Genomic DNA, 14678 nt, shown 5'->3' with positions numbered 1-14678 from the left:
ACTCAGAGAGGGAGACACTCGCTCCTTCCCCTCCTGCTGGGGATCAAAAGGTGACGTCAGCCCAGTGGACGATCTCCCGTGCCCCATCCTGAGGGCCCAGAACCCAGGGCCCTGCTGGCCTCCAGCAAAGGGGGACGGGTCTCCCTCCCTCAAGAGGACACCAGCCCATCTCCACGGAGACCGAGGACAGTCATGACCCCAAGAGCCTCCCCCATGGGGGGCTGCACAGAGCAGCTCCAGGGAAGCCCGTGTCCAGACAGGACTCCCTGGGAAAGGCAGGCAGGGCTGCTGAGGCAGCAGCTCCAAAGGGAGACCTCACCCCAGCAGGCCCGGCAGGGGTCTTGTGGGGGCCCTGCTGCCCCGACTCCCCTCAGCAGAAGCCTCCCGATACCTACACTTGTATGGACACAGGGAAAAGTTTGTCTTAAAGAAAAACAAAGCAAATGAAGAACCGAGAGCCAAGCAAACCCAACCCCCGGGACTGGCAGCGGGGAGCTGGCAGGAGCACTCCTCTGGCACTCGGGGATGTCGTGGGCACCCGTGGGCACCAGCCACGCCTACGTGATGTCCCTCTGCCGTGGTGGCCGGTGCACGTTCCGCACGACGCACTTCACCATCCACTCGATGCCCTCGCGCACCCCTTTGCTGTGGAGACAGCAGGCGTGAGGGGGGGCCAGCTGGGGCCCCCAGCCCCCGGGGCAAGAGCCCCACTCACCCCGTGAGGGCCGAGCAGGCCTGGGTCAGGCAGTCGCGCCTGCCGATCTTGGAGGTGCAGTCGCTGAACGCAGTCTTGATGTCAGGGATCGAGAGGCAAGTCTGCGGGAAGGCGAAGCAGTGAGGAGCAGGGTCCCAGGCACTGCAGGAAACGCCCTGGCCCCTGGGGCAGGACACGGTCTTGGTGGTGAGGGGCTGGGCTCAGGGCTTCTCTGCCTAGAGGGCTCCTGCGACGAGTGGTCTCAGAGAGAGGAAAGAGGTAGCACCGACGGTCCACAGGAAGTGAGGGGCAGACCCGACGAAGTGACCTCCAGTGCCTCTGACCCGAGGGCACACGTGCTGCAGAAACAGGCCCCGCAGAGCCTCCACCCCTGCAGACTGCCATGGCGCAGCCACTCACTCCCCCGCAGAGCCCCCCCGCCCCCGAGCAGCCTGCCACGGCGCAGCCACTGCCCAGCTGAAGCAATCCCAAGGGGGGCAGACCGGCCAAGGTTGGAGCGGGCTCCCACCCTGGGATCCCTTTGTGCACTGGGTCTCCCCACCACACCTCTAGCCACGCCAGGGGCAGAAGGACAGGCCACACCTGCCCTCCTGTGGAGAGAAGCCTGCACCTTGGGAGGGCTCTGTGCACCTGGGACACACATGGTTTGGAGTTTCCAGGGCAGGCAGGCACCCTGTCCCCCAACTCCTGGCGATGGGGTACGCTTACTCTGGGGACCACAGGGTGGGGATGCTGGGATGAGAGGCTCACCTCAACGTCCTGCTTGTTGGCCAGCACCAGGATGGGGACACCGTCCAGCGCCTCACTCGTGACCATCTTCTCTGGGGTGCGCAGAAAGACAGCAGTGAGCCCCCTTCACCTGCCTCTGACTGCCGAGGCCTGCCCACCTCTCTACAAGTTTGCACCTCACTCTTGGCCACGGCCCCATCTGCCTGGTGTGCTCCAGACACACTGGACCTGACCATTCCCCAGCCCCTCCCAGCCCTCGCCAGGCTGTACGCACCAAACGCTCGCTTGGACTCTGAAAGCCTCTCCTCATCCGTGGAATCGATGACGTAGATGACGCCGTGGCACTCTGCATAGTACTGGGGAGGGGAAGAAAGGGGGTGCTGGGCCACCCCTCCCCAACTGGAAGGCCCTGCTGGGGTGCCTTTAGGGAGTGGGAAGGTGGGGCGGAGTGGCGATGCAGCTCTAGATTCCTTCAGGGAGGGCCTGCTGACCTTGGGCAGGGGGTGGCCACCACCCTCTGTCCACTTCCCAGGTGCTGTGCCCCCAAACTCCACTTCAGCATCTGCTCCTGAAAACCGCCCATGACTGCTGGCCCAATGGTGGCTGGAGGAGAAGGAGAGGACTTGGGAGCTGGAGCCCAAACCAAGCTGGTCCCCACACAGTTCTGGAAGGGGAGAGAGGACACTAACCAAATCACATGCCAATGTGGACAGCAGGCCTGGTGACTATACCACTGATAAGTCGCAAAGACCACCAAGGGGAGAGGCCGGGCTAAGGACCAGGCCAGCAACATGGAGCTCTGAGGGCTGGACTGGGGCCAGGACAGCGGTCAGCCCTGGGCGTGCACACGGCAATGGTGCCAGAGCCCAGGGCCTGGGGAAGAGTTCTGTGCAGACAAAACTGGAAAGATGCACCAAGTGGGGCCTGTGAGGGGTGGGCCCTGGAGTGTGGGGATGGGGGATGCAGCCACAGATTTGGTGAGTCTGCCATCTACCCCAATCAGAAACGAAGACTGGAAGTGCCCACAGCTGCTAAGCAGACAGCAACATCTTTGCCCCAGCTGTCATGAGAGCCCAGAAACCTGGGACACCCACGTTACACATGACGTGACAAGAGGCAGGACAAGCCAGCAGCTGATGAACGAAGACCCTGGAGAGGAACAGGCCTAACAGCTCTGGGGAATTCTCGGGGTGTAACCAGGGCATGCTGAAAGCTCCCACCCCCCATGTGAGACAGGCTTTGTATCTGCGCTTGCTGCAGAGAAGGAAGCCCAACCCAGGTGGCCATCCGGGTTCTGCAGGCCGCCAAGTCACCCACACAGCAATTCCCCTAGCCTACACGCTGGGTGATGGGGGGGGGGGGGATTTGCTGCTGCAGGTGCTCTGACTGACCCAACAGCAGAGGTGTCCATGGCAGGAAGGGCCGCTGCATGGGGCTGGCAGCAAGCCCAGGGAGAGGATCACCTCACAACCCCGGTGACCCGGCCCAGGCAGACGGGTGGTCAGGTGATGGCCCGGCAGTGGTGAAAGCAACAGGAACTGGACATGTGGGGCTGAGCGTGAGCAGGACTGAGGGCACAGCAGGCTGCCCCGACCCCAAGGCAGCATGACCCGTGGCCACGCACTGGACATCTTTCAGGTGTGGCCTGGAGGAACAGAGGCCAGAAGTGCCCCCTGTGGCAGGCACAGTAGTCCACCAGTCTCCTCTGTGTGGGAAGCTGTGGCCCAGGGCTGGTATGTGGACAGACCCCTGGGCAGCAGCACACAGCCTGGGTGGAGGCAGTGGACACAGGGAAGGCCCACCGGTCATCCGCCCAGGACAAAACGATAGCAAGCCCAACACAGCATCCCGGTGCCAGACTGTGCAGGCGGCCAGGCCCCAGGACGCAGCATCTGGGAACAGGGGAGGAAGCAGGAGCTCTACTTCCCATCCCTCCTGCTGACCCACAGGGGGCTCTGCTGCCCCTCCTCACAGCTCTGGGCCCTAAAGGGTTGGGGGCATGGTCACCACCAAGGCACCCCTTTACCAAAGACTGGGCAAGAAACCTGCTGAGTCACAAACCCTGGCTGCCTGCTGGCCATGTTGGACACCGTGGGTTTGGGGACCAGCAGAGACCCCGCCCTGGCAGGGATAACTGACCCCAACAGTGGAGGCAGGGGGCCCGCTCCATGGGGGGTCGAGAAGCTCATGAGGAACCCAGAGGTCACCCAGAGAAGTGGGGCTCAGCAACCAGGGGTTCAGACTCCTGTGACGAGCCACACCACCGGCAGGCATGGTAGCTAGGGTGGAGGACGCAGCCCTGGAGAAGCCGTGCCCCAGGCAGAGCTGTGGGTGCAAGCGGCGGGCAGTGCGCCCAGTGGATACAGGGGACGAACCTGTTGGCTCCTGCATGATGTGCTTGAACCCACCAAGAGCCCCCTCCCCAAATCACAGATGCCCAAGGCAGCCCACCGTGGTGATGGACCAGGCGGTTACGAATCCTCGCCAGCTTGGCCTGATGTGGGGCAGCTGTGAGGAGCAATTCTCCTCCAGGGGTCCTTGCTGGGCCACCCACTTGAGCTGACCTGACCCTTCCCCCTGCCCAGTCCCACGTTCTCCCAGCTCCCCTCCCAGGAGCTGGTCCTCAACACACATCCTGCACCCCAACCTCCATCTTAGCATCTGCTCCTGAGACCCTGGTCTGTGACAGAATGTCCGGTCCTATTTCCCTCCCCACATGGGTCTTGGTTCAGAAAAGCAGGCCCTGGCTTTGCTCTGCCTCAGCCCAACCTAAATGGCCAGAGAATCTGTTGGTGACCTTCTAGCCACCAAACAGAAACCACAGCAGATGTTTTAGAGGCAGAATGGGAAGAGGTGACTGGGCCCCAGCTGCTGCAGTCAGACCAAACTCAGGACCTGGACGCTCAGTTCTAAACACACTCACAACCAGTAAGCGTCAGGGTGAGCACTCCTGCGCCTCCAGAATCGGGGCAAGCGAACCAGCACTGCCAGTGTTGGGACAGGCCCATCTGTGCCCCCAGTGTTGGGCTGCACCAATTCCACCAGGAGGGGGCTGCCTGAGGCAGAGGCTAGGCCTGTCCACCTCACTGCTGGACCACAGGGCCAGGCACCAGCCGAGCTGAAAGTGACCACACTGTTGGAGTGCCTGGGGGGAAGAGCATCACACTGGGGTCCCAGAAGTGCCCCAAACCTATGTCAGGGAGGAGGCAGCGGCTATAGGCCTCTGAGGACACCCTCCCCTGATGGGTCAGAGGCCACCACAGAAGGCAAGTCCTAAGGCAGAGGAAGGGGGCCCAGCCATGGAGACTCAGGCCCCAGTGGTGAGGCTGAGCATCCCGCAGGCATTGTCCCTTCCCCACATCTGTCTCTCGGCCATCTTTTGTCTTGTCCTGTGGTGATTAGCAGTAAAACCTCTAAGTCAAAAGAAACCAAGTGTGTCCTTGCTCTTCCAAGAAAGACGTGGGACCTGGACTAGGACTAGGGGGAACCTAAAGAACAAAGCTGCTGACGGGAAAGAAACAAAAGGAATCTGCAGCCTTCTGAGGAAGAGGAGGACGGGCGGAGGAGTGTCACCTAGAGAAAAATGGCAGCGCATGGCCGGGGACCATGTGTGGCGACTCTCTTACCTTGTCCCACAGAGACTGCAGCTCTTCTTGGCCCCCTAAGTCCCAGAACATGAGGCGAGCCTTCCCCACGTCCACAGTGCCGACTGGGGAGAGAGAAGGACGGGTGAAGCCGGGGCCCTGGTCTCTGACGCGCCACCTCCCGGCTCCGGGAGAGGGACGAGCCGCTCTGGGGCTCCCGGATTGCGGGGCCCACGGGGGCTGCTGACCATCCGCCTGCTGGCCTGTGGGATCGGCCCCACAACCCACAGCCCTAAGGGACCCCCTTACTGTTCAGACCCACGGTGGTAGTGATCTTGGACAAACTCATCCCCTTGTAGTTCTTGTTAAACCGAGTTTTTGACTGCTCCAGGAACGTCTGAGAAGAGACGGACATACAGTAGATAAGGCCCGGATCCTTCCAAGCCTGTTTCCAAAACATCCCTCCTTGGGTCTTTTCTACAGCAGCAGACGGGGACTGGCCCGCAGCCTTCAACGGGGTTGGGATTCTGTGCGGACATGAAGCATGCAGCGAGGGGCATGGATCCCGAGAGCCCTCGGAGGGGTGGTGACCAGGAACAAGCACCAACCGTCTTGCCGGCATTGTCCAGACCCAGGATCAGAATGCAGTACTCGTCCTTCTGGAACATGTACTTGTACAGGCCCGACAGCAGCGTATACATCCTGCCCTGTGCGCCGGGAGACACGGGTCGTGGGCCGACCCGGCTTCGTGCTCACCCCGGGGGGAGGGGAGGGGGCCCCCATGCCCGCCCCCCCAACTCCTCCCCGGGCTGCCCTCTGCCCGGCTCCCCGCCATCACTCCCACTCCACCCCCGCCCCTCCCCGCGCATCCAGCTTCCCGGAGGCGGAGCAGGTCCCGATCCCCGTCCCGGCCTAGACGTCAGGCTTCCCCGGGCTCGGCGGCGCCCCTGGCCGGGCCCCCCCAGCCCCCCACCCCCAGCAGATGCCCGGCAAACTCCCAACGGGAGCCCCCCGGCGGCTTTCAGAAGCGGGGCTGCGTGGGGATGGCGAGGCGGCGGCCCCGGAGAGGCCGTGCGGCCGGCAGGTGGCGCGGACCGACCACGGCGGGAGGCCGCCCGGGCTCCCCGCGCCCGACCCCCGACGCCCAGCCGGACACCGGGTCTCACGGCGGAGCCCCGTCCGCAGGTCCCCGCCGCGCCCTCGGGCCCGTGGCTCGGCCCCACCCGCCCGGGAGGCGGCGACTAGCCCCGCGGCCTACCTCGCGCCCGTCCGGGCCGCGGAGCCGCCGCGCTCCTGACCCCGCCAACCCCGCGCTGACCCCGCGCTGACCTCGCGCGGCGCCCGACGGGACGCAGGCCGGCGGCCCGCGGAGGGCGGAGCCGTCCCGGCGCTCCCCGCGCGCCGCGTCCCGGCGCTCCCCGCGCGAGGCACTTCCGGCGGCGGCGGCTGCGGCGGCTGCGGCGGCGCTCGGGAGGAAGTGCCGGTGGGCTGCGAGGGCGGAAGCGGGGGCGCCGGTCGCTGTAGCCGGTGAGGCCGGCGGGGTCTCTATGGCGGCAGCCGGGAGCCCGCGCGGAGGAGGGGCCCGACCCGGGCGAGGGGGCGCGATCTGGGGCGACGGGGCCGGGGCCCGAGGTGACAGGTCGAGCGGAGACGGGCCGGGGGCGGGGAGGCCGCGGCCGGAGCGGAGGCGGAGGGGTAGGGCCGCGGGGCGGGGGGCGCCGGGCGCGGAGGGCAGGGAGCTGAGGCTGTGGGCCAGCGGCCGGGTCCGAGAAGCTCCCCAGCCCTTTTTCTCGTCCCTAAAACGGGAGGGAGCACCGCGTCGGCTCCGCAGGCTGTTGTGAGGATCGCTGAGCGCAGCTGCGGGCGCGGGGCTGATGTCAGCCCCGCGGAGGTGGCCTGGCAATAAGGGCGGCCGATCCGGGGCTCAGCGGCTTCTCCTCCTTGCAGCTCTGGCTCCCGCGCCTCCCGCTGAGGACCCAGGGGCCCGCCCCTGCCTTCCGTCCTTCCAGGATGGACGAGGAGAGCCTGCAGACCGCCCTCCAGACCTACGACGCCCAGCTGCAGCAGGTGGAGCTGGCGCTGGGTGCCGGCCTGGATCCCTCCGAGCTGGCCGACTTGCGCCAGCTGCAGGGGAACCTGAAGGAGCTCATCGAGCTCACCGAGGCCAGCCTGGTATCTGTCAGGAAGAGCAAGGTGCTGGCCGCACTGGATGGAGAGCACCCGGCCCAGGACGATGCTGAGTACCTGGCTTTCCAGAAGGCCATTGCTGAAGGGGTGGAGGTGCCTGTAGCCCCCGGGACAGAGCTGGAGACCGTTCCTGAACGAGAGGCAAAGCCAGAACCCAGCGGGCCTGGGCAGGAGGAGGAAGAGGGGGAGGACGAGGAGGAGGAGTGGAGTGGGAGGAAGGTGAACGCGCCCTACTACAGCTCCTGGGGCACCCTGGAGTATCACAACGCTATGATTGTGGGCACGGAAGAGGCCGACGATGGCTCCATGGGCGTCCGGGTGCTGTACCTCTACCCCACTCACAAGTCCTTGAAGCCCTGCCCGTTCTTCCTGGAGGGAAAGTGCCGCTTCCAGGAGAACTGCAGGTAACTCCCCGGGGCCGTGCGGGGGCGCGAGGACTCGCCCGCAGGCTCAGGGTCGTCGTGGGTCTGACCAGGAGAGAGCTCTGGGGGCTGGTGGCTCCTCACAGCGTTGTCCTCGGTCGAATGTTCACTGGATTTTCTTGAGTCAAAGGATGCCCCCCCACCCATCACTAGTTCCATTTTTTAGGGTAGAACTTGTAAATAGACTTTGTCACGGAACTGGAGAGCGCAGCGCCCTGTCTATACCCAATACCCGGCTTTATTGTGGACCACCCCTTGCCAGGCTCCGTTTGGCTCCTGTCTTACTTTTGTTTCCCTGGACTATTTTAAAGCAAATTTTGGAAATTACTGGGGTTTTTCTTTTGTCTATAAATACTTAAGAACACGCCCCTTACAAATTTAGCAGTAATGTTTTGTTCAAATTGAGATTTCCGCAATTGTTGCAACAGTGTCTTTTTTTTGTAAGTGCATAACTTTGCTCTTACTCCTTTTTACTTTCTCTTTGGAAGGAACATTTACCGAAATGTGTGGTAGATAATTTTCCTTTTTTGTCAATATTCCAGGGAAACTATCTCTAGTTCTTTGGTCATCGTCTTTCTTTATAGACTGTTGCTGGGTCCGGAGTGGTGTTTGACACGTTTTTCCGCACTTCTTTTTTTCCCTGTTTCATTTAAGTGTCCTGTTTATACAGAAAGTGCATAAATCGTAAACGTACTTGATGAGTTTTCACAAAGCGGACCTATCCACGTGCTGGTGAACAACTTGGTCAAAGAACAGAGCAGTAACCTCTCTTGTCTTTTCTGCCATTAGCATCTCTGGGGTACCTCTCCGCCCTGGGTGACACATCCCTGTGCCGTTCTCTGGGCCAGGCACTGCTCCTGGAGTTGGACACGTACTAACTCATCTGTGCAGCAACTCCGAGAGGTGGGCCCACCTATGGCTAAGGTTGCCTGGCTCAGAGGGGCGGCATGCGAGCCTGCACCAGGGGCAGGCCAGCTCTGAGACGGCTCCCAACTGCTGAGCCTCCCCATGCTGCGTGCTCTGTTAGCTTTAGGCCTGACTGATACAGCCTACAACGCCCACTCGCCACCGCCGGACTGATGAGCCATTATCGGGCATTTGCTTTGCATTTTTATTTTATTTTATTTATTTATTTATGTTTTGTTTTTAAAGATTTTATTTATTCATTTGACAGAGAGAGAGAGATAGTGAGAGCAGGAACACAAGCAGGGGGAGCGGGAGAGGGAGAAACAGGCTTCCCGCAAAGCAGGGAGCCCGACGCGGGGCTCGATCCCAGGACCCTGGGATCATGACTTGAGCCGAAGGCAGATGCCCAACGACTGAGCCACCCAGGCGCCCCTATTTATTTTTTTAAAGATTTATTTATTTGTGAGAGAGAATGTGCATGTGTGGGGTGGGGAGGGGCAGAAGGAGAGGGAGAGAGAGTGTGTCAAGCTGACTCCCTGCTGAGCGCGGAGCCTGACCCTGAGACCTTGACCTGAACTGAAACCAAGACTCGGATGCCCAACTGACTGAGCCACCCAGGCACCCCTGCTTTACGTTTTTAAAAACAAAACAAAATAGATAACATTGAAATGCCCTTGACTCCCCACTCTGTCACAGCCCCTCCCCATCCTGGGAGGCTGTGATCACAACTCAGTTTCCCTCTAGCAAATATTAGCTCTTCACAGACATGAGTGTATATACAAAGAATACATACTTAGGTTATTTTTAAAACAAGTGGTATCATACAGTATGGTTCATTTTGCAGCCCGCCTTTTTCACTACGGGTGTTTGTGAGAGACATCCATGTTATCTGCAGAGCTATTTAGTTCATTTTAACTGCTATGTTTTTTCCCTCACGAATATGCCACATTTTATTTATTCTGTTCCTTTCTGATGTTTTCCAGTTTTTGTTTTTTTTTTTTACAAACAACTTGCTGTGAACATCTTAGTACGTGTCTTCTTATGTACCTGCCGGAAATTTCCCTAGTACCTAACCCATGTAGAGAGCATATGCAGAGTTTCCGTTTCCATATGAAGTACGGTTCCTAGTCCTTAGTTCTCTCTATAATTGCCTGTGGTAATATTATCCGACTTGCAGATTCCTGCCTACTGAAAGCTGGGAAAATGGTATCATGATTGAATTTGTTTTTCCTTGAATCCTAATGAGATGTAGCATCTTTTCGTACATTTGTTATAACTTAATTTCTGTATTCCAGTTTCCTTATCTGTAAAACAGAAGTGAGAATTGTTTTTCGTAGTTGTTGGGAGAATGGAATGCATTAATATGTGTAAAAAATTTAGAACAGTACCTTACATGTTGTAAGCTCACAGTAGATGTTAACTTTTTACCTTGCTATAGAATAAAATCAGATGTGGGAAGTAAGGAGATAGTATAGGGATTACTGTAATCTCCCAGCGGTCACCACTCAGCTCACCACTGCAAATTTGCCAACCACCCCCGAAGCCACTCCATGCATCTCAAACCAAATGCAGTCTGCTCCCAACTCCAAAAACGGCCACTATTCCGGACCTTTATTCTGGTCTCCTCCTGGTGTTTGTTCCAGCTTGTCACTCAGGTGTAACTGTGGTATGAACACTGTGGTATAATCTTGTTCACTAAGCTGCTGTGTCTGAATCTGGCTGTCCACACCCTTCTTCCTGCCTCTCCTGGCCTCACAGTTTGCTGAAGGACTGGGCCCTTTGGCCCATCATTGAACACCACTGGTCCAGCACGTTCCTCTGCAAGCTGGCAGCTGGATCGAGGGGGCTGAGCACATTCAGGTTCACCCTCTTTGGCCAGACTCTAGGTGCTGTTCTTTCATCAAGACGTTCTTGGTGTCTGGTTTTTCTGTTGTGATGGTAGCAGCCCTGGATGCCACTGGTGATCAGAGCCTAATGCACTGATGCAGTGGGAACTGCAAAGTAGAGATCTGTCTGTCTGTTCATTTTCTTTTTTTTTTTTTTTTTTTAAATTTTTTTTTTAAAGATTTTATTTATTTATTTGACAGAGAGAGAGGAGAACAGTGAAAGAGGGAACACACGCAGGGGGAGTGGGAGAGGGAGAAGCAGGCTTCCTGCCGAGCAGGGAGCCCGATGTGGGACTCGATCCCAGGACCCTGGGATCATGACCTGAGCCGAAGGCAGACGCTCAACGACTGAGCCACCCAGGCGCCCTCATTTTCATTTACTAGCCATAAAGAGATGCTTTCCCCCATCTGTGATTTGGCTACCCAGAGGAACAGTTCATATAAAAATGCAGGATAAATGCTAGATTTTTCTGTTTTCTTTACTTCGTTTCCAAGATAATGAATTGGTTCTCTTTCATCCTGAGAAGGTAATAAATTAGCTTTAAAAAAATATTTCTAATAGCCTGTGTACTCATGGATTTCAATATATTTGACAAATTTCAATTTGACAAATTTCAATTTGACAAATTTCAATCTATTGAGATTCTGATTTTCTATACAAGTATCCCCAACTTTTCAAAAGTTCATGTTACAACATTTGTATGAAAGACGTATATAGTAACTTTTAATATATTGTTGTCTTTGGGCCCCAAAATGAGTCTCTTATAGATAGCATAGAATTTGGTCCTTCTTTTTATCCATCCTTCTAGTTGTCTTTTAATTGGAGTTTATGTACTCTGCTTGCATTTAAAGTAGTTACTGATAAAGACTGACCTCAGTTATCTTATTATTTTTTTCTTTTTTTTTTAAGGTTTCTTTTTTTCATATTTTATTTATTTCACAAAGAGAGATAGCAAGAGCAGGAACATAAGCAGGGGGAGTGGGAGAGGGAGAAGCAGGCTTCCCCCTGAGCAGGAAGCCCGATATGGGGCTCGATCCCAGGACCCTGGGATCACGACCTGAGCTGAAGGCAGACGCTTAACGATTGAGCCACCCAGGCGCCCCAGATTTTATTTTTAACTAATTTCTACACCCAATGTGGGGCTCGAACTCACAAGATCGAGAGTCGCACGCTCTACAACTGAGCCAGCCGGGTGCCCCATTATTTGTTTTCTGTAGGCCTTATGTCATTTGCTTCTCAGTTTCTTCATTATTGCTTTCTTTGGTGTTTGTTTTTTCCACTCTATCACTTTGATTCTCTTTGATTTTTTTTGACATATTTTTGTTATTTTTTTTTAATGAAACCCTCTGGATTATAATTAACATAACAATCTAGTTTGAATAATGTCCGTTTAGTTTCAATAGTATACAGAAACTCTACCATACAGTCCACCCCCCCATGTTCTTACTGTTACAAATTACATCTTTGTACTCGTGTGCCTAGAAATACAGATTTATGAGTATCGTTTCATGCATTTGTCTTTTAAATGACATAGAGGAAAAAAGATGAGTTGCAAACCCTCCCCAAAAAAAGGAATAATAATACTGGCTTTTATATTTACCTATGTAGTTGTTTTTATCAGTGTTCATATGGCTTGAGTTATGGTCTGGTGTCTTTTTGTTTCAGTCTGAAGGACTCCCTTTAGCATTCCTTGTAGGGCAGGTATATGAGCAATGAACTCCCTCTGCTTTTATTTATATGGGAATGTCTTCATTTCTCTTTCAAAGGATAGTTTTGGCAGGTATAGAATTCTTGGTTGACAGGGTTTGTTTTTTCCTTTCAGGACTTTAACTATGTCATCCCACTGCCTTCTGGCCCCCATAGCTTCTGATGAGAAGGCAGTTAACCTTATTGAGGAACACTTGTACATGAAGAGGGCCTTCTCTTTTGCTGCTTTCAGGATTTTCTTTGTTTTTGGGTTAAAGGAACTGTACTTGTAAATGGGCCTTTAGTAACATGGTGGTAAGATGTGAGACAGGAAGCATTCTGCAGCCCTCCGATGAGATCACAGGCTTTTAGTGAACCTCTGCCCCTGGATTATGAACTGCACGTGGACTTCTCAGTCATGCACACACCCCACTTAGATGGCACAGGATGGCTGGACTGAGCTGGATTTGGGTGTTTCTCTAACCCCCAGTTCAACTAGGTTCTGATAAAACTCCATCAGATTAGGCTCCAGTTAAACAGCTTCCCCTGAGGACAGGCCTTGTTAAGAAGAACAGAGTAGAGTGCTCTGAGGTATTTCAAGATGGTTCCTTTGCCCCTCCCCCTGCAGTATTCACTTGGAGAACCTGGTAGAGCTCCTGGACTAAAACTCACAGAAGTATGAGGGCCCTGGGCCACCTGGGTGGCTCAGTCGGTGAAGCATCTGCCTTCGGCTCAGGTCATGATCTCAGGCTCCTGGGATCGAGTTCAGCGGGGAGTCTGCTTCTCCCTCTGCTCCTCCCCCTGCTTGTCCTCTCTCTCTTTCCCTCTCTGTCTCTCTCTGTCTCTCTCTCTCTCAAATAAAGAAATAAAACCTTAAAAAAAAAGTGTGAGAGCCCCCAGACTTGTCCATACCGAGCCACCAAGCAGCCCTCAGTCACAGTCAGGGTCGCCCTTCTAGCACTGGGTCCTGCAGTGGTTCCTGTCAGGGGCTTACTGTGCTGGTAAGTTGTGATTCTCGATGTCTGCCTGTTGGTCTCTCCAAATTTGGCATAGCAGTTTGCCCTGTGACCTTTCTTCTCTTATGGATCTAAGAAGAGTTAGTGATTTTTTTCATTTTGTTCAGCTTTTTACCTGTGGTTAGAACAAAGTGGCAACTTCCCAGCTTCTTACACACCAGACTGGAAACCAGAAATGTTCCATCTAGTGAGTTGTTCGTTTCAGTTACTGACTTCAACTCTGGAATTTCCACTTTATTCTTTTTATATATTTTGTATGTATGTTTTAAGATTCACTGTTTCCTGAATCATTGTCATTATATTTTCGTTTAGTTCTTTGAACATACTTAGACTATCTGCTTTGAGGTCTTTGCAAGATTCAACATTTGGGCCCACTCAGATTCTATCAACAGTTTTTTTACTAAGTGTGGGTCACACTTTACTGTTTGCTTGTCTCCTAAGTTTTAATTGAAAACTGTACATTTCAGATAATATCTTCTAGCAACTCTGAATCATTTTCCTCAGTATTTCGCTTTATCTTGGTATGTTTTCTGGACCTAAATTACGAAGTCTGTTCCCCCTCATAACATGCAGCTTCTGGTATCTCTACTCAGATCTTTAAATTCATATTTACTTTTTAGCCTGGCTTTTTAGGAGTCACTTCTGTGTCTGTATGGCTTAGCGGCCAGCCAATGATTTAGGCAGAGGTTATTCTCAAACACTCTTTCCCAAAAGTCTTCTCCCCATCGGTCAATCAATCTTTGTGTGCTGGGGGGCACATTCCAAGTTCAGCCAGCCCCCCATCTCTCTTGACTTTCACTTGACCCTGGCATCTCTTGGAGCTCCCGATGCATGCACAATGTTTCCTGGAGAAGCAGGGGTGTTTGGAGAGTGGAGCTCTTACGTGGTCGTTTAATTTTCTGGTCCTGAAGTACCTGTTAGGTACTTGCTAAATACCCCCTGTTAACAGCAGGGCCCACTCCAGCTGGACCCACAAGCCACCAGAGCCCTGGGTCTCACCACTGCCGTACTTCCCCCCGAGGGCAAGCAGGAAGCTTCCCCCACTGTGAAGGCTGCAGACATTCCCACCTCCCGTTCTGTCCCAAAGTTGGGCACTTTTTCAAAAATAATGACTAACCAACGTGTTGTCTGTTTCGTTCCATTTCCAGAGTTCTGAAGCTGTGAGTTTGGACCACTTTGCTCAGTTTTAGCCTTGTTTTTCTATACTTGGCCACAGCTCTAACTCAGAACCTTCTTTATAGTTCTAAATACTTGTTTTGAGGTTCAAGATTTGTGTATTTTGGAATGCATTTCTGTGAATGTTGTGCGGTAGGTGATTTGAGTTGGGGTTTTTAACACAGGAAACCAGTTTCTTTTTTTTTTTTTTTAAAGATTTTATTTATTTATTTGAGAGAGAGAATGAGATAGAGCATGAGAGTGGGGAGGGTCAGGGGGAGAAGCAGACTCCCTGCTGAGCAGGGAGCCCGATGTGGGACTCGATCCCAGGACTCCAGGATCATGACCTGAGCCGAAGGCAGTCGCTTAACCAACTGAGCCACCCAGGCGC

The 14678-nt window shown here is 54.8% G+C and overlaps 2 protein-coding genes across 5 annotated transcripts in view; one reads left to right on the top strand and one right to left on the bottom strand.

Annotated features, from left to right (window-relative positions):
* Nucleotides 1-430: 430 nt before the first annotated feature.
* ARFRP1 (ARF related protein 1) lies at nt 431-6385 on the bottom strand. 2 transcript variants are annotated; one of them, XM_081832395.1, is made up of 9 exons: nt 6287-6385; nt 5637-5735; nt 5338-5425; nt 5071-5153; nt 1936-2108; nt 1719-1800; nt 1466-1536; nt 716-816; nt 431-645 (listed from the first exon to the last, which is right to left on the bottom strand). In XM_081832395.1, exons 2-8 carry the CDS (start codon nt 5727-5729, stop codon nt 741-743), a joined length of 666 nt encoding a protein of 221 aa, XP_081688521.1. In that variant the 5' UTR covers nt 5730-5735; nt 6287-6385; the 3' UTR covers nt 431-645; nt 716-740. The 2 variants fall into 2 exon arrangements, with proteins under 2 accessions (XP_081688521.1, XP_006743802.1); XM_006743739.3 differs by lacking the exons at nt 1936-2108; nt 6287-6385 and having other exon boundaries at nt 5637-5875.
* Nucleotides 6386-6415: 30 nt separating this feature from the next.
* Nucleotides 6416-14678, top strand: part of ZGPAT (zinc finger CCCH-type and G-patch domain containing) — a 12827-nt gene continuing 4564 nt past the window's right edge. The window contains exons 1-2 of one of the 3 annotated variants that reach the window (XM_081832391.1): nt 6416-6505; nt 6976-7619. In XM_081832391.1, coding sequence (XP_081688517.1) covers nt 7039-7619 — 581 coding nt within the window. In that variant the 5' untranslated portion in view covers nt 6416-6505; nt 6976-7038. Of the gene's footprint in view, nt 6556-6637; nt 6661-6975; nt 7620-14678 lie in introns of those variants that run through there. The other 2 variants (XM_081832390.1, XM_081832392.1) reach the window with 2 other exon arrangements.

Source organism: Leptonychotes weddellii, chromosome 10 (assembly GCF_054177405.1).
Source record: "Leptonychotes weddellii isolate Sample4059 chromosome 10, ASM5417740v2, whole genome shotgun sequence".
Lineage (NCBI taxonomy): Eukaryota > Metazoa > Chordata > Mammalia > Carnivora > Phocidae > Leptonychotes > Leptonychotes weddellii.
This window is presented reverse-complemented; position numbering and strand designations above follow the sequence as displayed.

Bases quoted from the DNA above. Each gene is read 5' to 3' on its own strand.
- ARFRP1 (XM_081832395.1), bottom strand. From the start codon at position 5,729: ATGTATACGCTGCTGTCGGGCCTGTACAAGTACATGTTCCAGAAGGAC. The intron at 1,801-1,935 runs GTCAGCAGGCCC...TCCCCTCCCCAG, and splicing joins GTGGCCACCCCCTGCCCAAG to TACTATGCAGAGTGCCACGG. The intron at 817-1,465 runs GTGAGCCTCTCA...GCCTTCCCGCAG, and splicing joins CCAACAAGCAGGACGTTGAG to ACTTGCCTCTCGATCCCTGA.